The sequence below is a fragment of the Folsomia candida genome, unplaced genomic scaffold (assembly GCF_002217175.1).
Source record: "Folsomia candida strain VU population unplaced genomic scaffold, ASM221717v1 Fcan01_Sc015, whole genome shotgun sequence".
NCBI lineage: Eukaryota > Metazoa > Arthropoda > Collembola > Entomobryomorpha > Isotomidae > Folsomia > Folsomia candida.
In genome coordinates, this window is record NW_019091207.1 from 4,157,170 (window position 1) to 4,182,259 (window position 25,090).

Below are 25,090 nucleotides of genomic sequence, written 5' to 3' on the forward strand. Positions count from 1 at the left end.
ATACTTTAATCTATAATTATGTTTTAGAATATTTCAAAGACTTTAAATTATATTAAATTATACTTAATTGTAATTATTTCAGTTTCTGAGGATCAAATAAGGATTAGGAAGTGTCGATTTGACAAGCAAAAAATATACATCAAAAAGTGGCATATGAATGTTTTAACGTTATTTTACACTAACCATTTAAAAAAAACTTTCATTCCGACATTTAAATAATACAATTCACAAGTGCAACAATTTTGCTACAAACTCACATTTGCACATTTTTTGAAAGTCAGATAGTACTGGTGTACACTTGTTATTCCAAACCATACCTTATTTGACAAATAAATGGTTTTTGAAATAAAGACATACAAATTTTCTGGGTTAATTAAAATAAATCTACAGCAGGAGCAGTAAGATCTACAAGAAGTTAAAATTTAACAAGTGAATGAACGTGCGTAGGTCTACAGCAGAATTCAAGAAATTATATGAAGATGTGCAGCACGAAAATATATAAATTTTCCACATTATAAGTGCTGTCCATATTGCACCCAAGTTTTTCTTGTCCGTATTTTGTCTTATTCAGTACCACGTTGTCCCCATTATGCCCGGAACCCCCTTTCCTACTTATTTGGAAAAGAGTTTTACCCAATGTTTCGAATTTGCTAAAAATATTCAAGTTACGTTGATAATAACTTGGCGTTCACAGCGTCAGGATCTAAGTTACTCTAAAGTAATTTGATTATGCAAAAAAATTGACAAAGTCGTCAAAATCTGACATATTGTACAATCTGTGGACCTTTTAATCCCTAATTATTTTTTAGAACGTTACCACGACTTCAAGTTATTAATATTTTTTGTTTATGAAATATCAGGAAATCTTGATTAATAAAAATATGTCGATTTGCTGAGATAAATTTGTGAACCAAAATCAGTGTCATTCTAAAGACATATCTTACTAATTTTAAGATATCGTTCTTTCTTACACATTTCTCGTTCAGACGTTCAAATGATGCACTGCTAAAATTTGACACAAAATCATCTTTTGCAAATTTTTTACGGCCTTTCTCGGATTGTAAGGAAGTCAGATAGTGTAACCGTGTCATTCGAGATCAAATTGTTTTAATATAAATAATTTCGTGAAATAAAAAACACCACACAAAGAGTTTTGCACAAAGTTTCCAATTTCCTAAAGGTTTGCAAATTACGTTCAATCTACGTGTCCTCACAGATTTGGATTAAACTAAATAGGGTCAATCGATCACAAATATAATTAGTATGAAATTTGCAAATGATACTGTTTGCCAATGCACAAGTTTCGCATAGATATTTGCATTTGAAGAGGAGAAAACGCGCAGTAAATTTGAAAAGTGTAAAATTTGCCAATTTTAGGGCGCGCTTTAGGGCTTCCTTTTATGCAAATATCTGCTCCAAAGCTGAGCATTGGCAGATAGTGTCATTCGCAAATGTCAAACTAATTAGGTTTGCGATCGATTGACTCTAGTTTGATCCAAATCTATGATCATACGTTGGGAGACCTCCCCCCGCTGATTGCAAGTTATGGTAAAACTGACCAAATCATGAGTGTCATGTGAATATTTATCTGCTCTACAGTAATTTCATTATACCAAAAAAACTTGACAACGTCGTCAGAATCTGACATATTATGAAATTTGACTCCACATCCGTACTTATTTTTTAGAAACTTTCCCCGACTTTAAATTATTATTATTTTAATTTCCAAAATATTGGGGAAACTTGAGAAATAAGGCATGCCCATGTTCGGATAGTATAGTATTACTCCTCTAATTCTGTGGTTCGGATAAATTGTTTTAGCAAAAATCATGGGAATAGCAGAACGAGATCTTCTCCATCCAAAAAATCAAGCCAAAATCGGGAATCACATGGCGCTTATCGTTCCGTTGAATGGCGCCTTTGAAGAGAAATATTGGGGTCATAGTACCCATAAGCGCCTTAGTTTTGGCCTCGTGGACGGAAAGGGAGAGAAAATTCCTACAAAAATTAACTAATATTTTTCTTCAAATGGGCCATTCAGCGGAACGAGATTCCCATGTTTGGTTTTTTAATACAACTCGCTAGAAAATCCCGATGGAGCTTGTAAAAAGGTTCTATTGTTAGTGAGTATTTTATCAGTGACAAGTTTATTACCAGCTTATCTTAAAGTTTATTTTAAGTGTTATGATCAGGGTAAAAAAACAACCAAAATGCGACGAAACATCGTAACGTCATATGTATGATCCCGCAAACCGATTTCGATTATCTCGATCCGTTCTCCTGCTATCCTGCTGACTAGTGCTTACAGAATGACCGACAGATGGACAAAGTCTTCGCATAAATTAGCTGAAGCTAGTTAATAATTTCGAGCAATAAAAGCATGTAAATTTTCTGGATAAATTTGGGAATAAAATCTATCCATTTCTTGAAAAGAGGTTGGAAAGTTGCGAATTTTACAACGTAATGTTGAAACTTGCCAAATACGTGCAGCAGGCAGAGAAATGAACCTTTCTTTACTTTAAAGTAATTTATGCGAAAAATCCTGACAAAGACGTCAAAATCTGACATGTAAATGTTATAAAATCTGTTAACTGAACATCCGTAAATATTTTTTTAGAAACTTACCACGACTTCAAATTATTATTATCTTAGTTTCTAAAATATTAGGGAATCTTGAGAATGCACTTTGTTTTCAAATGCAATTTCAAAACTGCAAAAATTGCACATTTTTTAAAGTTTTGTTATAACTCTCCTAGGTTTTTGAGCAAGTCAGACTTTGTAAATGTGTCATTTGGCATCACATTTTTTGCCAGTGAAATATGTAATTTTGAGAAATAAAAACATGTCGATTTTCTTGTAAATTTGAGAATAACATTCATCTTTCTTGAAAAGAGTTTTGCACAATGGTTCGAATTTGCCAAAAGTTTGCAAATTATGTTGAAATTCTGCAGATTTCCCCAGTCCCACGTATTTGCTAGGTCTTTGTTACTATAAAGTAATTTGATTATGCAACCAAATTGACAAGGTCGTTTAAACCCTACACTCACAGAAAAATCGACACCGAATTGACACCATGCCGGTGTCTATATATGACTCTACCGGTTTGGTGTCAAATCGACATAATGTGGTGTCAATTATGTTGCACACCGTCGCGGTGTCAATCCAACATGCCGTTGCAACAATACCAACACCGCAAATGGAAAAGAGGTTGTGCTCAGTTATGTTGATTCGACACTGCTAGTTAGCAATATATGTGCATTTTAATATATGCATGTCACCACTTGGTGGCAAATTGTCCCCGGATTGTGACAACTGAAGTACAACTTTTAGTAACAAATATTTTATTTTACATTCAATAATATTAGCACTTCAAAAATTAATCAAGTATTTCAAACATATTCACAAGTAACAAATTATTACACTCTCAAAAATTAAATAGTAATTTTTGCTTCATACCTATGCACTTTTACAGAAAAAGCTTATATGTTTTTAACACGGTGATGATCTAAAATATGAGTAAATTTTTCAGTTAAATTAACTTTGCAACAAGATATTTAATAATAATTAAATAAGTTGCCGGTTGGACAAATCCTTATTCGTTACTTTTGGCTTCCTCGTTGGGTCCAGCGTCGAATTTTATTTAGCTGTACTGGAAACAATAAGTTTTCAAAAATAAATATGCACACAGTAAAATAATTTTAGTTAAATTAGAGAAAATTAATATATGTCAGTCTGGTTCAAGTGCCGGGGGATTGGAACTTAGTACCTGGGAAACGTCACCCAAAAGTTCCAATTCCCTGGACTTTTTAGTTATGCAAGCAACAGGGAAATGGAACCCACTTGTCGCAGGATTTAGCGGGCTTCGATTCCCCGGTACCCTCTTACGCAAAAGTTACGATTCCCCGGTACCCTCTTACGCAAAAGTCACGATTCCCCGGAATTTTTTGCATATATAAATAATAGCTGGGTTCCGATTCCCCATACCTTTTTGAGCTTGCCGCTCCTCAAATTTGTCAGATATTTGTGATTTTAGGGACCTTTGCAACTATAAAAAATTCTACTTTTTTTATCCAATGTTCTTCGTTTGTGGGAGGTTAATTTGAGATAATATAAATTTTATGCGGAAATTTATTCAATTTATGAAAAATGAAAGAAAAATGTTGGGTTCCGGGGAATCGTAACTTTTGCGTAAGAGGGTACCGGGGAATCGAAGCCCACTAAATCCTGCGACAAGTGGGTTCCGTTTCCCTGTTACTTGCATAACTAAAAAGTCCAGGGAATTGGAACTTTTGGGCGACGTTTCCCAGGTACTAAGTTCCAATCCCCCGGCACTTGAACCAGACTGTATGTTACAGAATTTGAGAGTCAAGATATTGGAAGTAGTCCTTAAATATACTAAAAACAATTTTTTCCCTCGAAATCAATTGAACACAATAATTATTTTAACCATTTTGTTGACGTTTTTGTGGAAGAAGAAAAACGGCCGCGAAGCAGAACCGTGCACACAAGGAAGAGACTGGCATAATTTTGTGTTGAGTCGAAGTCTTGCTTACTGCGGTAACATCGCATCGTGTCAATTCGACACCATTGCAGGAATATCGCTGATACCAGTAGCGTGGCGACGCGTTTTTCTTCCTCAGTGTCATTTTTACACAACGGTTTGACACTATTTAGTGGAATTGAGGTTGACACCGACGGTTGGGGTTAACGAAATTCTTGGTTTTGTTACCAAGTTGCTAAGAGTGTACATAGAAGAAATTTGGTAATCAGTAATTATTTTTTAAACCCTTTCCTTTCCTACGATTTTCCTACGATTTTTTTTGTTTTAAATTCCGAAATACCAGGAAATCTTGGAAAATTGAAACTTGCACCTTTGCTAGGGTAAATTTTTGAACCAAAATTTTTTAATAATAGAGAAAAACATGCCAGTTTTCAATGTGGATTTGATAATTGGTAAACGAAATTTTAATCCTTTTCTAGAAAAGAGTTTTGCGCAATAATGTTTCAAATTTGGCAAAATTCAATTTGAAAAGATTATGCAGATATGTTGATGCTTTTTTAGATTTGCAAAAAAAAATCAATCTGAGGGGCTGGTGAGTAATTTGATTATGCAAAAAATGAAATCCTGCATTTTATGAAATTCGTTAACTCCACATGGGTCGTTATTTTTGAAAGCCTTCCTACGACTTCAAATTATTTTATTTTAGTTTCTGAAAAATTCGGAAATCTTATTAAAACAAAAAAGCGAATTTGGTGGGGTAAATGTGTGAATCAAGATGTCATCCATCTATTGAAATTTTTATTCAATTATCGTTTTTATAAATTTATCATTCAAACCTTTAAATGACATAATTTCTAATTTCTACAAACTTACATGAGAATGTCACTTGAACAATTTTAGTATATTCGTAATTTTTCTTAGGTGAAGGAAAAGTAACCATAAGGTGATCATGTTAAAAGATCACCATGGTTACGGCGAAGCCTAGGTATGCAATCAGCTGCAACTTTGAAAAGGTCGCACTGAGATTTCGCCCAAACCGTTCGTTGCATGGAAAACATGCTGAAACAAAAAAACCAGAGAATTCTGTTTTACAGATACGTTTTTTTTATTTTTTCAAAAATTCTAATTCCTTCAGGTAGAAAGTCCGATGCCTAAAATTTTAAAAACAATTTCTTGGCATCAAGGAAGTGTTTCCGACCGGGGGCTTGCCATTTTTATTATTCTCCAGGATAATACGCAAATTGTAAGCCTTTGTTCGACTTAATCGGATCAAAACTGACGGAATTAGAGCTTTTTGAAATATTTGCATTAGGCAACCTATTTACGTGTTAAGTTACTGGTTGCTAACGTGCGGTGATAGTTTATTCAGCATCGCTATTCAATACTCAACATATCCAATGTTGCTAGACAATCGAATTACGTTATTATTAGATCGCTAAGTGTCAAGGCATCCTTGACAGAACAGAACAATCCTTAAAATTTTGAAACTGGGGGATTAAATTGGCATGCCACGCATCCACACCCACTGCGGAATTAAATTGGTATGCCAAGCGTCCACAAACAGGAGAATTAACAACGTTTAAGGTTTTATAATTGCATATGATTTTATGCATATAAGTTCACAAATCACTAAAAATAATTAAATAAATAAATTTTAAAAACCAAACTTAGGTGAAGGACGAGCTTAAAATATTAAAACAAGAAGCATTAAAAAATGTCATAAATCGCTTAATATTTATTAACTTTTACTTCACCGGGGGCCCAACTGTTAAATTTTCAAAGCAATGATAATCAATAATAAATGTAGCTAAACCAACGACTTGATTAAATATGAAGGGCAGCATTACAGAAGTTATTAAAAATACGCCAGAACATGAGCAAATTTCCTCTATAAGAGGTGTCGCGATTTATTGAAAGATAATCATTCAAATCTTGCAAGTTTAATATACAAATACATATTACGCATTTCGTATAATTGTTCCAAATCCTTGAAAGTATACCTTTTTTCCTGTGTTAGTTGGGCCCCCGGTGAAGTAAAAGTTAGTAAATATTAAACGATTTATGACATTTTGTAATGCTTCTTGTTTTAATATTTTAAGCGCGTCCTTCACCTAAGTTTGTTTTTTAAAATTTATTTATTTAAGTAATTCAATCAAATATTTAGTTTAAGTCGTATTAATATCCAAGTAAATGTCCTATATCAAATTACGACTCGTTTGACGAGTAGTTAAACAAATAAAAACATGCCGCTTTTCTGTGTACTTAGATTTTGTAACCGAAATTTCAATCCTTTTTTCCACAATAATGTTTCGAAGTTGGAAAAGCTTTGCAGGCATGTCGATGTTTATTAGATTCGCAAAAATTAATAAAGCTGAATAATTATTTTTTGGAATCTTTCCACGACTTTAAATTATATTTATTATTATTTAAAAACCTAAGATGCTGAGAAAAATTAAAGCATGCCGATAGCCAGAATCATCCAATATCAATCACATCGTAGGGCTTTAAAGTCACTTGTCACTACATTTTTAAAAAAACTTGTTATTCCGACGTTTAAATAGAGAAAATTTTACATGAAACCATCATTTCATTTGCACATTTTTTTACAAAAGGCGATTAGAGATGGTTTGCACAAATTCATAATTTAATTATGCGATGGTTTTTGGTTGGAGAGATTTCTAACTTTTTTTATGTGAAAGCCCATGTCTCGAACTATAGGTAAATATATTTGGCTTCCGGTGTTGTGCACTCTGGGGCATGAGGCAAGGTCAAATTTGCAGAGGTGTCCTTTTTTAGTTTTCCAAACCAGTGTTCTTATAAAATGGCGCCGAACAAAAGATTTTTTCTGAGGCCCTAGTGCAGAAATCGTCTTTGCGACTATTATCAATGGACTCAGCATGCCTTTCACTATATAAAACCACTTTTATCTCATGCTTATCTTTTAAGCCCGTATTGTAGTTTAACTTCATACTTGTCCTATGGAATGCTCTCACGAACGCAACTCCTCGACTTTTAAGGCCCCCACATTTTAAGGCTTTGACACTAAAAATCCCAAACGTTGTTTATATCCAAGGTACATATAGTATATTGCACTGTAAGTACTTTTGATAAGTGGTTACACCCCAGGAAATGAGTTTCCATCAAACCCTATAAAATTTTTACAAAAGTTCTCCTCGAAATTGAAGCGGAAGTTAAACATTTTTAACTAATCAAAACGCAGTAATTTTATTATTTTGTCACTTGTACCTTGTAGGTAAAATGGTTCTGCAGCAGGGGACACAAAAAACTTATTAAAATTTGTTTTCAACAAAATTTGACTATTAATTTTCTAAATAAGTTCAAGAGTTTTTTAGGATTCCATGTCAGCTGATTAGCTCGGGTCCTTCTCCAAAACTGTTTACTCAAAATCATCACTGCTTAATTTAATATTACTTAGGACACTTAGAGCTTTGCCCTCAATCTTCATTTCACCCAGTCGGTCCGTTTTTAAGGTCAGGAGGTCAATTTCCCGGTGCACGGTCCGACTTATCACTTTTCATGGAAAAGTATCAGCGATGCTGGAGGGCCCACATTATTTTATTCATTACGGATTCTTTTATTATTAGATACAATCATTATCTAGGGTTATGATAATAATAATTTTTCACCTCTGACCTCTTTGGTTATCATACCACATGAATAATTAAGTTTGGAAAGTGGGTTTTTGACACCTTCCAACTCTGGGGGCTCTGGAGGGGACATTTGTGAAGCTATCGCCTTAAAAATTTAGAGATATCTTTTTGAGAGTATTATCTTGCTTGTCTATCAAAATCAACTCAAAATTCAAATTTGCACCAGAGATATTCAAGCGCAAAGTCGTGAAAACCATGTCTAATCGCCTTTTGTATTTGCACCGTGTCAAATCTGTGATTTAAACGTGTCCACAACCATCATTAATTTCTGATCGTCCGAAAGTCTGCGTAGTCGTCCCGCCACTTTAGCATGCAATCTTATCACCTTGTGGATAAATACGATGGCGCAAATGGCCAGGCAAACTATGAGAGTGTAAAAGGCTTGTAAATTTACACAAATATTTCGAATTTTACAACGTTGAAAGGACTGCGTAAATTACCTAATTGGCATTCTTAATATTTAAAAAATTGTTTAAGTGCGTGCTCATTTTTTTAATAAAAGTCAAAATTTTTTACAAAATATTAATATATTTCGGACTTGCAATTTCTTGAAAATAGTTTCAAATTTTATTGCTATGAATAACCTAACAAAAATCCAAAATAAATACATATCCATCGTATACTACTGGTAATATCTGTAGGTCTTATTAGCATCGTGTCAAATCTGTGATTTAAACGTGTCCACAACCATGATAAGTTTCTGATCGTCCGAATTTCTAAAAAGTCTCCGTAACCGTCCCGCTTTCTCCGTCATTTTTGCATGGAAACTTATCACTTCGTGGATAAAAACGATGGCGCAGATGGCCAAGCAAACTGTGAGAGTGTAGAACGCGCCGGAAATGTGTTTCAAGGTGAGATTGTCATTTCCCGCCGTGTCGGAGAGCGCCAATTTGTCCGTTTGATTGGTTGCCAGCCACCAGGCGCGTTTTGGCAGGCGGACGTTGTAATACATGTCGTTCGCCTCCCATAAATCGGCGAGGTGAAATGGCCGCGTCCAGCCGATCCAGCGGTCGAAACTTTCCTTGTAGATGGAGCCAGCTTCGAGAACGAGGCCCATAAATATCTGAAATTTTGAAAGTGGAAAATATTAGAATTGAAAAATTAGGGTAATTTGCGATAAGCATAAGTACAACAGATACACAGTCATCATGGTTAATTTTAAGGTTGATTGGTTAATTTTTTTTTAAATAATTATTTAAATGAGTAAATTTTGAAAATCAATAACGCAATTCACGCCCTTCGTAACATTGTTAAATTCTGTAAACTTACAAACTGTACACACTTTTGGAAATATTTCAATACAATCGAGTACAATTCGGAGTGCAAATAATTTTTATAAACTACTTATTCAGAGCAAGGGAGTCTTTTTATTTGGTAACAGCTTGTAAATTATTTTTCGAAATTTACAGATTTTACAAGTTACGAAATACTGCGTTATTGCCTCAATAATTTCGTCATTTTACAAATTTCCTGGGACAATTTGTTCACATATTTAGCTTGTTCTTGCTGACGATAAAAAATGTGCCTTTCATTTTATTACGAGAACTTAAAGTATTGCGCCATTTCCATCTCGAAAAATTAAAAAAAATTCTACAGCTTTTATAAATTTTCACATTGGTGTGAAAACCTTACAATTTTTAATCAAACATTACACAATTTTGAGCAGAGCAGAACATTTGCCTGAATGCATTTTCGCAGTTTTATATCCTTACAAATTTTTCCATTCGAACCAATACATATTTAAGTCTACTTCAAGTTCAAATTTTAAAATATTTTATTACAATGGAGGAAATATACATTCACTAATTAGGAGAAAAAAAGTACTAAAAAATCTCACATTATACGTCGTTTCCGGTGCGAAGACAAGTTTCCTGATTTCCGAATCCGATAAATTTCTCGCTTTCAGGTAAATCGTTGCCAACGCGTATGCAATGCAGGCATATTTTTTTGCCACGGCACGTTCCAAACATTCCAATCCGTTTCCCGTAATGATTTCCATGTCGTTCAGCAGTTTCACATAGACCGGATCCGTCGACGCTTTCAGCGTGTTGTACGCAGAATCGCCATGTTTAAGGAAGCCGACCTCGTAATCGGAGGCCACCAACTGTTCAAAAGTCAGGGGAAGTCGTTCCATCACAGGAAATGCGAGAAAACTGACCATTTTGGATCTGAAAATATACAATGACAGAAAAATTTTGAAATCTATTGGTAACTTCATAAATATCATTTATTTTTGTAGTAATTCACGCAGTCCTTAACCCTTAAAACTGTAACGACGACAATAGTCGTTTTATAAGAAATGGTTTAATTCGGGAGTACGACAAAAGTCGTCCTAAAAAATCGTGGTCATGGCGAGGAAGGACGACAATTGTCGTTTCTAGGAGGTCATTGATTTTCACCATTTTCTCTCCGCGGCCTAAAATTTGTTGCAATTTTGAGGGATTTCTCCTATGCCAACACAATGCTAAATTTGAAGATTTTCTTCCCAAAAATTTGGATATTTCCCTATACAACTCAACGTTAAATTTTTTATTTTCCAGTTTTTCGAGTTTTATTAAAAACTCCTGAATTTCTCCTCCCGCGCCATGACCACAACATACTTATAGCGTCCCCGATTTAATGCCTTTTCTTGTCGTTAATCATACACGTTAAAGGGTTAACTTTATAAAATTCGTAAATTTTGTAAAAAAAACAAATTTATTTAAACGTGGCGAAAAAAATATCCCTAGTCTCTACAATTTTGCTTAAAAGAAATTTGTCGGATTCGGATATTAGGAAACTTTTACTTCGCACCGGAAATGAGTTATACTGCAAAATTTTATTATACAAAGTCAGATACAGAGCGTGTTTCAAGATACAAAACTCACTTTTGTTTTTGAGATAACAAGTGTTAGAGACACATGGGATTATTGAAATTTGCATGTGTCGTACCCAGATAGTCAAGGAACAGTTTGCAAAATAACCCTTAGTTCTGTACACAAACATGCCGCCACACCCCTCCACGTAGTGAGAGGTAGCCGTAAAATAGTTTTCCAAAGATGAATTGTACCATAAAAAATTATTAAGAAACTGGGGATAAATAAATTCTACGCCAGTCAAACCCTTATTACCAGTGAATTAAATGACGCTAGCAAAAAGAGGCAGGTATCATTGGCTGGAGTTCCACCTCCACCAGAGCGGCGTCCATGATCAGCCAGGATCGACGACGGGTTACGCTAGATTGCAAATTTCGTCAACAAGAAAAATCCGTCACCACGGATAAGTATGCAAAATGGTGGGGGTGAGTCAGGCAATAGTTTTTAGGGTCATTCACTCTCACCTAGATAGACTAACGTAGAGGAGGACCCACTGTACGCCCCCAAGCCGTCTTACATCAAGAATTTCGAAGTAACTTTGCGATAACTGTATGAAAAATAATTTTACACAAATAAATTTTAAATTGTAACAACTCTTGATGAGTCGCCTGACATTATTTCTAAAGATTATTTTGGATTTGGGTACTTGATGTAGAGATTTTCAAGCTGACGGGTCGGGCGCTAAATGGGTTTTGGAAAACTTTTCATGGGCGGGTGGAACAAATTCACTCCAAAAAAGTGTCAAACGTGATGATGGCGTGAAAAAAGCGAATGCACCTCGTCAGACAAACTAATTGGCTACACATTGATGCAATTATTAAACATCTCTAACGAGAAATAAAGCTATAATAAAATAAATAAAAGTGAGTTTTGTATCTTGAAACACGCTCTGTAGTGTAGGCGTGTCATCTCGCGTCACATTTTTGTGACAATGAAATAATCTAGAGAAACAAAAACATGCAAATTTTCTGGGTAAATTTGAAAATCTATCCATTTCTAGAGTTTTGCACAAAGTTTCGGATTTGTTAATCGTTTGCAAGAAACTCATGGGAGCAAAGTGGAATCTTTGTTTGCTCTAAAGTAATTTGCTTATGCGACAACATTTGACAACGTCGTCAAAATCTGACATTTTATGAAATCTGTTAACTCCACATCCATCCATCTATTTTTTAGACACTTACCATAACTTCAAATTATTTTTTTAGTGTCTAAAATAATGAGGAATCGTAGGAATGCAATTTTGGTAGGGGATGCAATTTTGAAACTACCAAAATTGCACATTTTAAAGTTTTTTTCTTATAAGTTTCCTATGTTTTTGAGCAAATAAGATTGTGTAAATGCGTCATTTGGCATCACATTTTTTGACAGTGAAATATGTAATCTTAGAAATAAAAACATGCCAATTTTCTGGATAAATTTCGGGAATCAAATATCCGATTCTATCCATTTCCATTATCATCTATCCATATCTAGAAATGAGTTTTGCACAAAGTTTCGAATTTTCCAAACGTTAACAAGTTGCATCTTATGCAACTTGTTAACTTTTCGAAAATTCGAAAAGTGGCATCTTATGCAACTTGTTAAGTTTAAACATATTATGTTGAAACTTGCTACATATAGCAGAGCTACTAATACATAATACATAACAAATCTTTATTTGATCTAAATAATTTGATTATTTTTAAAAAATTGACAAAGTCGTTTAAAGCCTGCATTTAAGAAATTTATTTATGTTTTTTATAACTTTTCCTGGTTTTAACATTCCAATCGTTTGCAAGAAAATTGCAAAATACACTAATTTAGACTTAATGGATCTTGATTTGCTCTAACGTGATTTGATTATGTGAAAAAATTGACAACGTCGTCATAATTGTGGATTTTGTTAAATCTGTTAACTATACATACGTAATTACTTTTAGAATCTTACCTCGACTCAAATTTTTATTGTCTAAAATATTGGGAGATTTTGAGGATGCACTTTGGTTTGGGGATGCAATTTCAAAACTTCAAAAATTGTACATTTTTAAAGTTTTAAAAAAAAATATCTTTCCCTTTTTTTTAGCAAGTCAGATTGTGTAAATGTGCCATTTGGTACCACATTTTTTACAGTGAAATATGTAATTTGAGAACCAAAAGCATGTCGATTTTCTGGGTAAATTTAGGAATAAAATTCATCTTTCTGGAAAAGAGTTTTGCACAGTGTTTCGAATTTGGCACAAGTTATGCTGAAACTTGCAAGTTTCCCGAACTAGAAGTGATGCATTTTTGTTACTATAAAGTAATATGAGTATGCAAAACTTGACAAGTTCGTTTATATCCTACATTTTTTAGTGTTTTTTCAGTAATTATTTTTGTAAACCTGCCTTTCTACGATTTTAATTTATTATTATTTTAATTTCAGAAATATCAGGAAATCTTGGAAACTAGAAATAATAGTCCCCATTTTGTAGGGGATTTTTGTGAACCAAAATCCTTTACATAAAGAAATCTTTGAGTTTTTTCTAATTATAGTATTCCAAAATTTGTCACTTCAACACGCTTAAATGACGCAATTCTACCAGGTCTAAAAATTTCAATTAACTAAGAAAATGAAGTGATTAACTGAAAAACCTAAATTTATATTAATTTTTAAATGATTTAATAACTTTTAAAACATTTTTTAAACTCTATTTTATAACAATTTTCCACCTTTTTAATTTATTAGTGGTTAATTTTAGTTTCTAAAATATCAGAGATTTCTTGATAAATAAAATGCCTATTTGCCGGTAAATTTTTGTACCAAATATCCTAATTTATCTATGAAAGTTATTTTCAATTATAGTTTTTAAAACTTTATCATTACAACGTTTAAATGACACAGTTCAAAATTTCTTGAACTTTACATAAAATTGTGGTTTGTCTTTTTAAAAAAATATATTTTCCTCCATTTTTAAGTAATTTCGTCAAACAGCTTTAGTCGTATACATGTATACGTGTCATCTCGCAGCACGGCTTAATTGGTTAACTTAATTTGTTAACTGCACATTCGTAAGTATTTTTTCCTGCCAATTTAAATTATTGTGGGTATTCACGTCAACTTCGTAAAAGACGTAAACGTCGCTTCGCAACTTGTCTTCGCAAGTTTGCGATGTTTGCGAAGAGTTGCGATGCGACAACCAATCAGATTGCTTTATTTTTTTACGAAACATTCGAAGCAAAAGGGCATCTATTATCGTCGTAAACTATTTTTCGCAAACTCGTCGTCAAGCGAAATTTTCATTTCTCCTCATTTTTAGAAATGTTGCCAGACAACCTTACACTTTTCCGTCAAATGAATTATTTTTTTTGCAAATAATCAATTTACGCATTTTCATGTAAAATAAGTCGTTCACGACACCTATTTCGCAAACACCGCAAAAGTTGCGAAGATGTGTTGCGAAGCGACGTTTTTTAGTGACGTGAATACCCACATTATTATATTAGTTTTTGAAATGTCGAGAAATCTTGATAACACTAAAATGTCTATTTCCTGGTATATATTTTGACCCAAATCCCTGTGAACTATCTTTTCAAGTTATTTTAAATTATACTTTTTAAAAATTTATCATTCCATCGTTTAATTGAAACAATTCCAAATTTCTCGAATTTGCTGTAATATTATCACTTGAACAATTTTAAATGTATATTCTTAAATTTTTAAGTAATTCAACCAAAAATTTTCAGTCGTACATACGTAAATGTCTCATTACGCAGCACGACTTGTTTGGCAAATATTTTAAGAAATGAAAACTTGCAGATTTTCTATGCAATCCTTTGGCAAAAAATTGACAAAAAATGCTATCCTGCTTAAGGGGGAATTGGATGACGCCATTCCTTACACCCCTGGGCAACAGTGGACTCTCCTTGCCCCATAAACATACATGCAAAATAAAAAATGGCTTTAATTGCAATCATTTTTGAAAATAATTTAATTTTGATTGGTGTTTTGAAAACCTAATTTTCAGCGTCACAAACAAGTCGTTTTCAAATTTCAAATTTTTCAAAATTGACAGAGATATGAAACTGTATCTCTGTCAATTTTGAAAAATTTGAAATTTGAAAACGACTTGTTTGTGACGCTGAAAATTAGGTTTTCAAAACACCAATCAAAATTAAATTATTTTCAAAAATCAATGAGTTGATTGCAATTAACGCCATTTTTTATCAATTTTTTCACAAAAATGGGGCAAAGTGGTACGCCACGAAGCGTGGTAAATGTGGTTGTCTTCGCTTTTTTTCCCATCACAACATTCACACGACCCGACTTCCGTCCGTCAAAGAAGTTGTTTTACTCTTTCTTCACATCGGTAATGAAAATTTATGAATTTCAAGTCAGGAATTTAATAATATTTGAATTACTATATAAGATTGAAGTGTGACGATGGCCGTCCCTGCAAAATTCCTGGTAACCCAGCTCTCTGATGAGAACTATAATTCTTATTTGTGCGAGAAAATTCAAGAAAAATGGGACATTTTAGAGGTGGGTCTTCAATGAAGACTCTTCATAAATAAATGACGATAAATATGTCATGTACATGTTTGAGATAAATCATGGTCATTGCAATTCTTCTGGTGATGGTTGAAACATATCTGCTTTATTTAAGATTTCAGCGAGAAACTCCAACTCGGACGGGTTATCGTGAAGAAAAAAGCAACAGCTTGTCACACCCTCAGATTTCGATTTTAATTATTTTTAACGAATATTGGTTTGATAAACCGGTGGAGAGTTGATAAACAGACGAGCATGAGAAACTCAGGATTTTTTGAGTTTCGCGGTGGAAGGGTCCACTTTTTGTAGGGGTGTGGGGCATTGTGTTACATGCACAGTTTAACCATGTGTAAGAGGCCCCTTAAGAAAATAATTTTAAGCAAAGTTTTTAATTTGTCAAAACTTAATAATTTTTTATGAAGTCTTTCCACGACTTCAAGTTATTGTTATTTTAGTTTCTGATGTAGAAGGAAAACTTGATAAACTAATAACATGCCAGTTTGTTGGGTAAATTTGTTAACCAAAATCAAGATTTGAAAACAGATCTTTTAAATAAAATTTGGGTTATGCTTTTTTTAAAAATTATCAATCCGACGTTTAAATTCTCAACTTGTCACTGCGACATTTTATGTATTTCCTAGTGTTTTCAGTAATTCAGTTTAAGTCGTACACAACTAAACGTCTCATCTCGCAGTACAACTTGCTTGCCAAATATCTAAAAACATGTCAATTTTCTATGTGCATTATGCAATAAAAATGCCATCCCTTCCCAGAAAAGAGGTTTGCCCAGTATGGTTTCGGATCTTGCAAACGTTTTGCAAGTTTTGTTCATGGTTGTTAGTTTTTGGGATTTTGAAGAATATGAGGAATCTGGCCTACAATTGGATAATTTGACTATTCAACAAAACTGACAATGTCGTTTAAATCCTAAACTTTACAACATTTCTGTGACCATTTCCTCGGAACTACAAATGTATACTACATTTGAATACTAACAATGGGGAAATTCACGCCCACGTTTGTAACCATCGTAATTGCGCAAGGTTTGTAAGGTTACGAACTTTAGCAAAATTTATACACTTTGTTTTAAGTGTCATTTTGCACCACATTTTTTCTCAAATAAATGGTTTTTGAAATAATCAGTAATCTTGAGAAATAAAAATATCTATGCCGATTTTCATACCAAATTTGAAAAATATAACTGGGCACAAACTTTATTTTATCTGCACTACTTATAAGTAATTCGATTTTGCAAAAAACTTGATAACGTCGTTTAAATGTACATTTCACTAAATTTATTAAGTCCAATTCCATAATAATTTTTACAACCTTTCTACTTCTCAAAATCATTATTACTTTAGTTTTGATATGTGAATAAAAACATACTGTCCTCGTACTCTGCTCTGTCACCTCATTTGCATATTTTAACGCATTCGCGAGAGTCATAGAGTTTACTCAACATGGAAAGCCCGTATCGCCGAAAATGGGCTATTGAGATTTATGCAAATGAGGTGACACGCCTAAATGCGAGGATAGTATATCCATTTTCTGCAGTTAATTTGTCGTTTAACTAAGGAGGGGAGCTTGCGAGGTTGATAATAACAGATCTTGATGCCCTTTGGATATGTGGTAGGGACCCATGAGTGTACTAAAACCCTGAATTGGTTTGACTCCATGGCCACATTTACGCCCGCCACACCCACTCAAAAATGCCCAAAAAACGCTTTCACTCCAGTTTTCACTCACTCAAATCCACGCCAAAAGTCCAATTTTACTCGGATTTTGAAATTTCTTTCACCAATATACTCCCAGATAGTTTCTTTCTTCAATCCAATATCAAACTCAATTTTTTCGAAATTTTTAGTATTTTTAAAATTTAAATTTCTGAATGAGCATTGTTGTAGCAATCAACAAGGCAAATTATGCCTGCGAAATAATAATCAGCAAAATTGAGTTTGATATTGGATTGAAGAAAGCAACTATCGGGGAGTATATTGGTGAAAGAAATTTCAAAATCCGAGTAAAATTGGATTTTTGGCGTGGATTTGAGTGAGTGAAAACTGGAGTGAAAGCGTTTTTTGGGCATTTTTGAGTGGGTGTGGCGGGCGTAAATGTGGCCATGGAGTCAAACCAATTCAGGGTTTTAGTACACTCATGGGTCCCTACCACATATCCAAAGGGCATCAAGATCTGTTATTATCAACCTCGCAAGCTCCCCTCCTAAGTTTACGTGGTTACAGAATTACATAGGCTTACAAATTTCCTCATTGTTTAATGTCAGACCGATTTCGTTCTACATGTATAAACAGTTTTTTCGATTTTCTGTTTCCGAAAATTTACGGAACGACTTGCAAGTCCAACATTAAAATATATCGATTTTTTTAACACATTTCAAAAAATGACGATTTTTAAGATTTTTTATCGACTTATTAGCTCACCCTGCGTAGCATGAGAGCTATTGAATTGTTCTTGTCCGTCTGTCTGTCCGTCTGTGTGTTCATGAGTTTTTTGCATCAATTGATGCTAATTAATAATCCCCATGTCCATTATTGAATAACTTAGTCCCACCATTGGCATCGAACAATCCGAACGGAAATGGTGCGAATCAATTGGGAAAGTTGATCGAGAAAGTACTCCAACATTGGAATAAGTAGCACCGTTAGTATCAAACAACCGGTTATCAAAAATGATGCTAAATAATTGGGAGAATCTATGCAACATGCACCAAAAGTTTAGAATAACTGGATGAAAGGTGGTGTCAAAAATTTAACACCACGAGTTCAAGGCCCCAGGGAAAAAACCAACATTATTTCAAAATTAGATATTTAATTTGGCTCCTTATTCCGCACCCTTGGTGCAAAATTATATCATTTTTGTATGCCTGCTCTTTCTGGTTATCCTGTACCATTGGTGCAAAATTATATGACAATACTATATCTATTTGTTCGATTATCCTGCATCAATGGTGCAAAATTGTATAACTTTTATACTTGTATATTTTGCGCGATTATTCGGCACCTTTGGTAAAGTTATAGCAAGTCATTATATATGCGTATCTTACTCGCTAATTGTATTGTAAGTATGGCTTGGCGGGTTACTCAGCACCTTTGGTGCGTAAGTTCTAACCAAGTCAATATGACAGGGTGAGCTACTTCTAACGTTACTACGGTTTATTTTCAGTGTACTAACCTGTATACCGTTGTAATAATCAGGGTAAAAAACAGCCACAACGCGACGAAACAGCGCAACGGGGTAAAACTCGGCATTCCGCCGCAATCTTGGTCCAGGTAACTCGTCAAAACGAAGAAAACTTGGCGTCTCATGCCCCACGTGGGATTATTTGGCGGGATATTTTTCACCTCCACGTGCGAAGCAGCCATCGCCTTATTGATCAGTTTGAAGATGAGGAACGCGGCCACGGTGGAGGCGCCGATGAAGGACCACATGACCACGTCGAACGGCCAGAGGAGAACGGCGGGAGAAAAGACGCGGGTTCCCTCGGTGGTGATAAAGTTGAGGTAATTTATGTCGAAAAACGTGTTCGTGAAGGTGACCACTTTTACTGGACAGAAGGAAAAATAATGTCAATTAAGGTGGCATTATGTGCTGGTAAATTTGAATTTTTGCGTCTCAACTTCCCCTTCTTGAATATATTTAAATAGTAATTTTGAAAGTTGTTCATCTCCGTGCTTGTTTTTTTCTTAGTGAGGCAAATACCTAACAACGAAAAAATTTACTAAGTATGCATTTACCCCACCCAAAAAAAGTGACATAAGTCGATTTCTCAGTCATTTCTCAACCGATTTTGATGAAATTTTGCACAGATCATTGTTACTGAATTTAGAAACGATGTACTAGTTGACTTGGCGAATTTTTGATTTTTACCCGAGTTATGGGCGAAAAAGAGCAAAAATTTGCACTCGGAGTCACCTTTCTATCCATTGTTCCATTTTGGAGCATCACATAGTCCTAAATTATTGGAAAAAGTTACACTCATTCCTTCTGAACATTTTAAGACCACGTTGACGGAAATCGGTTAAGAAATCAAGAAGTTATTCAAATTTAAAGCTACACATTTTGTAAAATTATTCTCGTTGCAAATAATTACTGTCGGTGTTGCAGTGTAATAATTCCATTGACAACCCAATTACAAGTTTTAAATAAACAAGGTCCCAAAAAGTGGGAAATCTTAGTGAGACAGTGCAATTACAACTAATAAATAAATTTAGATTGCAGAATGTTTGCATCACCGCTCTAGGTACCGTTTTTACTGGAAGAAATATATTCCATTAATAATGAGATGTATTTCTAAAATTAATGATCCATTATGTTTGATCTCAGTTAGTAATTTAGCATACTTCTCGTACACTAGTAAAAGCGCCTTTTCGTAAATTAAGACAAGAATTCATGCAAAGTCAAATTTATAGTGCATCCAGTAAAAACGGTACTGAGAGCGGTGATGCAAAAATTCTGCAATCTAAATTTATTTATTAGTTGTAATTGCACTGTCTCACTAAGATTTCCCACTTTTTGGGACCTTGTTTATTAAATAAAGGTTTTATTGCATATCAAAATTGATAATTTGTAGGTTTACAAACTTAGGAGGCTAGAATTTTGATTTTTTTCTTCCATGAGCAAATAATCAATTTTGATTGATTTTGAAATATTATTTTTTATCGATTTTACTTCAAAATGTTTACAATTTTACTTTTAGCATCACAATTCTAGCCTCCTAGCTTTGTACACTGACAAATTTTCGATTTTTAGATGCAATAAAACGTTTCGATTTTCTTCATTTTGTAAAAAAACTCGCGGAGCTGAACAGGTTTCAAAATTTGAATACACTGAAGATGGGAAAGTTGATACACACAAATTCAAATTGGAAACGTTAATAAAAATCTAGTAGTAAAATACTACCAAGTGGTACTCCTATACTTTATTTTCAATGGTAGTTTTTGAAGACAGAGAGACAATTCACGCAACACTTGGTAACTTTGTAAAATCCGTAAATTTTGTAAAATAATGCTACGCACTTCTACCAAATAAAAAGATCCCCTTTATCTGAGGAAGTTTACAAAGATTTGTAGGCTAATTTTCCTCAGAAATATATTTGTAAAATTTTGTAAAAATTTGTTTTCTAGTTACATAAACAAGCTTTTAAAAAATGCATTCTAAATATAATTCTAAATTGATTGTTAAAAGTAAATTCTAATTAATTAAAAATTTATACGATTTGTGAAATTTGGAAACCTTCGTAGTTAGTTAATAACTGCGAAACAACGTAAACTTACGAAACTTACGAATTTTTGACGAAACTTGGGAGCATCTCGAAGGAAAGTTTTGCTTACGAACTTACAAAACGTTACGCAGAAGAAAAGCATGTTTTTGGCTCGTAAGTTTACGTAGTCACCGAATTACAAATTTTAGGTGTCTCAAATTTTCCTTCCTCAATGTCTTAAAATTGTGATTTTGAAACTTATTCATCTCCGTACGTTTTTTAAGAAATTCAGTTTTGTTATATCTAAAAATCGATGATTTTACTGTTTGGAACTTTAGGAGATTGAAATTTTTATTTTTTTCCTGCATGAAAAAATAGAAATAAAATAAGACGATTCTTATGGAAGAAAAAAAATCAAAATTCTGACCTCTTAACTTTATAAATCTAAAAATTTTCGATTTTTAGATACAATGACATCTTCACTTTTTAAAAAACGCACGGCGGTGAATAGATTTCTAAATCGCTATTTGAATAATGGAAGAAGGGAAAGTTGAGACACAAAAATTCAAATTCAAAAAGTCAATAGAAATCTAGTATTAAAATACTTCAAAATCATACTCTTATACTGTATTTTCAACAGTAAGTTTTTTAGACAGGGAGACATTTCACACAGTATGTATGTACTTTGATCACTGTGTAAAATCCATAACTTTTGTGAAACTATGCAACTAGATAACTTTTAAAAGACGCCCTTGGCCTGAGAAAGTTTTCTAAATTTTTTAAAATAATTTTCCTCAGAATTATTTGTAAAACTTTGTTTTCTCGTTACATAAATAAGGTGTCAAAAAATTAATAAATTTATATCACGCATTTTAAATTCAATACAAAATTGATGACCAAAAGTAAATTGGAAGTCATTCAAAATTTATACGATTTGTGAAATTTGGAAACCTATAATTATTTTGCGAAGAATTTAATTAAAATAAACCCCTCAGGTGTCGATTGCGTGGTGTGTGACTTGCAAATTATCAAATTTATAAAATATCGAGGAAATTCACGCAGTCATTGGTAACTTTGTAAAATCTGTAAATTTTGGAAAATAATTTTATAAACTTGAACATAATAAGCAGATGCACTTGATCTAACAAGTATGTAAGCTTTAAAAAAATTGTAACATAATTTTCCTCGGAAATATTTATAAAATTTTATTGAAAGCTGACGGAATTTGCGAAGTTATCAAGGCCTTCACGAATTGTACTAAGCTTATGAAAATTGGAAATTTCAAAAATCAGATTAATTAAAATTTGAATCTACGGGAATTTCACAGTGTGTAATTTTGATTCGCATTCTGTTTGGCAACAACTTTTCACCAGCAGAATTATCAAAATTCGTGCAGGTTAAAATTTTGATTAATCTGATTTTTGGAAATTTCGAACTTTCATTTCTAACAGTGTCAGTAATGTCAAGTTTTTAATTGGTCGTTCATACCCGTGACAACATCATATTTCGCAAACTCATTTAAATATTAGGCATGTTTTTGGTTCATACATTAGTTTGCGTGTTTACCGAATTATAAAGTCTGACGTAAATTGCCTCCATATTAAATTCAGTTCGTTCCATTCCGAAGTTGTGTTTCCTAAAAATATTTATATTGCCAAACAAAGAAATATGCACTTACTTCGTTTATCCGTCATTGCTGTAATGATGGCAATATCGGCCCGATCCGCCACGACGTCACCAACCGTGCCTAAAAAAGAGGACTAAACAGTTATCCAGATAAGCATTGGCAATTTTGAGATTAAATGAATTCGAACTTTCATGTGTGGCAGACATTACATCATTTTTCGTGGCTAATGAATCAATTTTGTTCAAAAAAATATGATAACGTGTCAGCCAGCGTGGGAGATGGGTCAAAATTCTGCGAATTTTGTTTGCATGTTTCTTATTCACGGTTCGATTTGCCAAAATTTGTGCCAATTAAGCATCAAACCTAATTTTAGTCATAATCCTTGTAAAAACCTGTATATACCTTATATCTACTTAAAAATGTGAAATTTTGTGTATATATGTATGTGTATGCAAATTTTATAAAATTTGCCTTGTTTATGCGAATTATTGCAGATTGCCTTATTCAGAAATGTTTTCGGGACAAATTTAATCGAATGTGCTCACACCGATGTTGTAAAAAATTTTATGAAATATGACTTTTTATTTAAGATGAAATATGAAAATTATCGTTGACCTACTAATTTCGCTCATAATTCTTGTAAATAAGTGGAGTCATATTCGGTTAGAAACAGAATTTAGCTAATTGGAAATTAGGGTAATTGGAAATTAAGTTAATTGGAAATCAAGTCAATTGGAATTTATAAACATGGATATAAAGTGTTTTAAAATTAAAACGATTTATTTTAATCCAGTTTTTCAAGTGGTTCATGCCGATAATGAATTTTAGTAAAAAGAATCAGTTTTAATAGACGTGCCGCAGATACGAAAACTGCTTTGCCCGGAGCTATAATCATCACCACAATTCGTTACCATAAAATTCGTCACCAATTTATTCATCACCATGAAAATTAATATTCATATACAAACTCTTTCGACTTTCGAGTGATTGATAAATTTTTCATTGCTGTTACTGACATTTCTAAGCGGTAGTGCTCCTTACCGGGCTGTATTACCGGCCGGTAATGATATCAGAAAATTTGTTTCGTGCCGCTATTTTTTGTACTCCATTTTTAGAAGATGATCAAAATTTGAATTTTTTTCTACTTTAAAAAAAATTATGAGCTCCAACCAGTAGAAAGTTGTATAAAAAAACACGAAGTGGGAAAAAATATTCTAATGTTGATCAATCCTAATCCATGTCATAGTTTTTACTATAGTGTAAATCTACCAGCTCACTTTGATTCATTTTATTACGAAAATGAACTTTCTATCATTTCAATGAAAATGACTGAAGGATTTCGTCATTTCAGATGAATAACTGTGAATGAAAGATTTTCCCTCCTTCCATTTTTTTCACCCTATGATCAATACTTATGGCGAAGAAATGAAGTCCGATGAAGTGAAATGAAATGAGTTTGAAAGAAAATGACTGAGCATGAATAAAAATCTTCAGTAGAAATTGGGATGAGTGACTTTTGAATGAGAATTTTTGAACAGGTTTGACTGTCATTTCGCGTCACATTTTGTGCCAATGAATAAATTGTACGAAATAATAGTAAGCCGAATTTCTAACTAAATTTTAAGCTCACTTACCGACCCACGTTCCATTCGGTAACTCCAACCCGGTCCCTTTCCCCGTTGCGAGGAACATTGTATAACTAAAGTTGAACTTGGGCATGAGAAATTCGTCAAAAAGTGTCTTCCACATTCCTCTTTTTGCATTGTTTACCCCCTCGTACGGTGGAGGCACCTCGACCCGCCCCAAAATTAGGGGGAATACGACGCGCAAAACTTTCCCGCGCAGATTTACGACATAGTCGGGAAAGTAGTTGAAAGTGGCGGGTGATTGGACGGGCATCGTGAGAACGACGGGGCGACCCGCGTCACAAAAATAGCAGACGGATCTGATCACTAATTCGTCCCGATTTTTGTTAAGGGAAAGTCCCAACTTGTATTTCGTCCTGGCCGGAAGTGTGCGTGAAAGTAGGAGCGGTTCGAGCAGGGCGGGATTTAGCGTTATGTAGATCCAGGGATCAGAATTTTTCGCACTTAGCGGCAAATATGGGGGTGTGATGGTCCTGTAAAAATGAAAATTACTATTGTGAAATTTCGAACACAAATTATATAATTTCCAATATACTAAATTTCTATGTGCTAAATTTATTTATTTTCGCAAAATAGCCTTAATAAATCTTCCTTAATAAATTTTAAAATGCATACAAATTCTTTAAAAAAAATTATGCGTAAAAAAATTACAACACAACGTGAAAAATTTATATATTGGAGAAATTGTATCTTCCATAAAGATACCTATTTAATTATTTCTTAAAACTGCAAACGACTTCGAACTAGTTCGAACTATAAAGTAAATTTCACTCTTAAGTTGTCATGTGGTTTTACTGCAAACAGGATAGTACCAGGGATTCGAAATAGCATTGCATAACGACAAATTCCTAAATATGAGGATGCATTTATTGGTTTTTCATCAGAAGTGAAAGTGGTGAAAGTGGCAAGTACAAGTATTCATAGGTCGTCGTTAAAGAAAGAAATATGGAGAAACCAGTTCGTGAAATAGCATCTATTAACACTCACAAGGTATAAATTATTCCAAAATTATCCACGTAGTCGCGTAATTTATACATACCCAATTTTCCCATCCAAACTCAGAAC

General features: G+C 33.6%; 1 protein-coding gene across 1 annotated transcript; it reads right to left on the reverse strand.

The window, feature by feature from the left end:
• Nucleotides 1–8,702: 8,702 nt before the first annotated feature.
• Nucleotides 8,703–24,484, reverse strand: LOC110856413 (glutamate receptor ionotropic, delta-1). The gene is made up of 5 exons (XM_022104899.2): nt 24,014–24,484; nt 22,431–22,499; nt 18,724–19,096; nt 10,010–10,340; nt 8,703–9,235 (listed from the first exon to the last, which is right to left on the reverse strand). Exons 1-5 carry the CDS (start codon nt 24,276–24,278, stop codon nt 8,831–8,833), a joined length of 1,443 nt encoding a protein of 480 aa, XP_021960591.1. The 5' UTR covers nt 24,279–24,484; the 3' UTR covers nt 8,703–8,830.
• Between the last annotated feature and the right edge of the window lie 606 nt (nt 24,485–25,090).

Excerpts from the sequence above, each read along its gene's own strand:
- LOC110856413 (XM_022104899.2), bottom strand. The coding sequence starts at position 24,278 with ATGCCCGTCCAATCACCCGCCACTTTCAACTACTTTCCCGACTATGTC. Across the intron at positions 22,500-24,013 it reads ACCGAATGGAACGTGGGTCG|GCACGGTTGGTGACGTCGTG; the intron begins GTAAGTGAGCTT and ends CCTCTTTTTTAG. Across the intron at positions 10,341-18,723 it reads ATTATTACAACGGTATACAG|ATCCAAAATGGTCAGTTTTC; the intron begins GTTAGTACACTG and ends GTATATTTTCAG.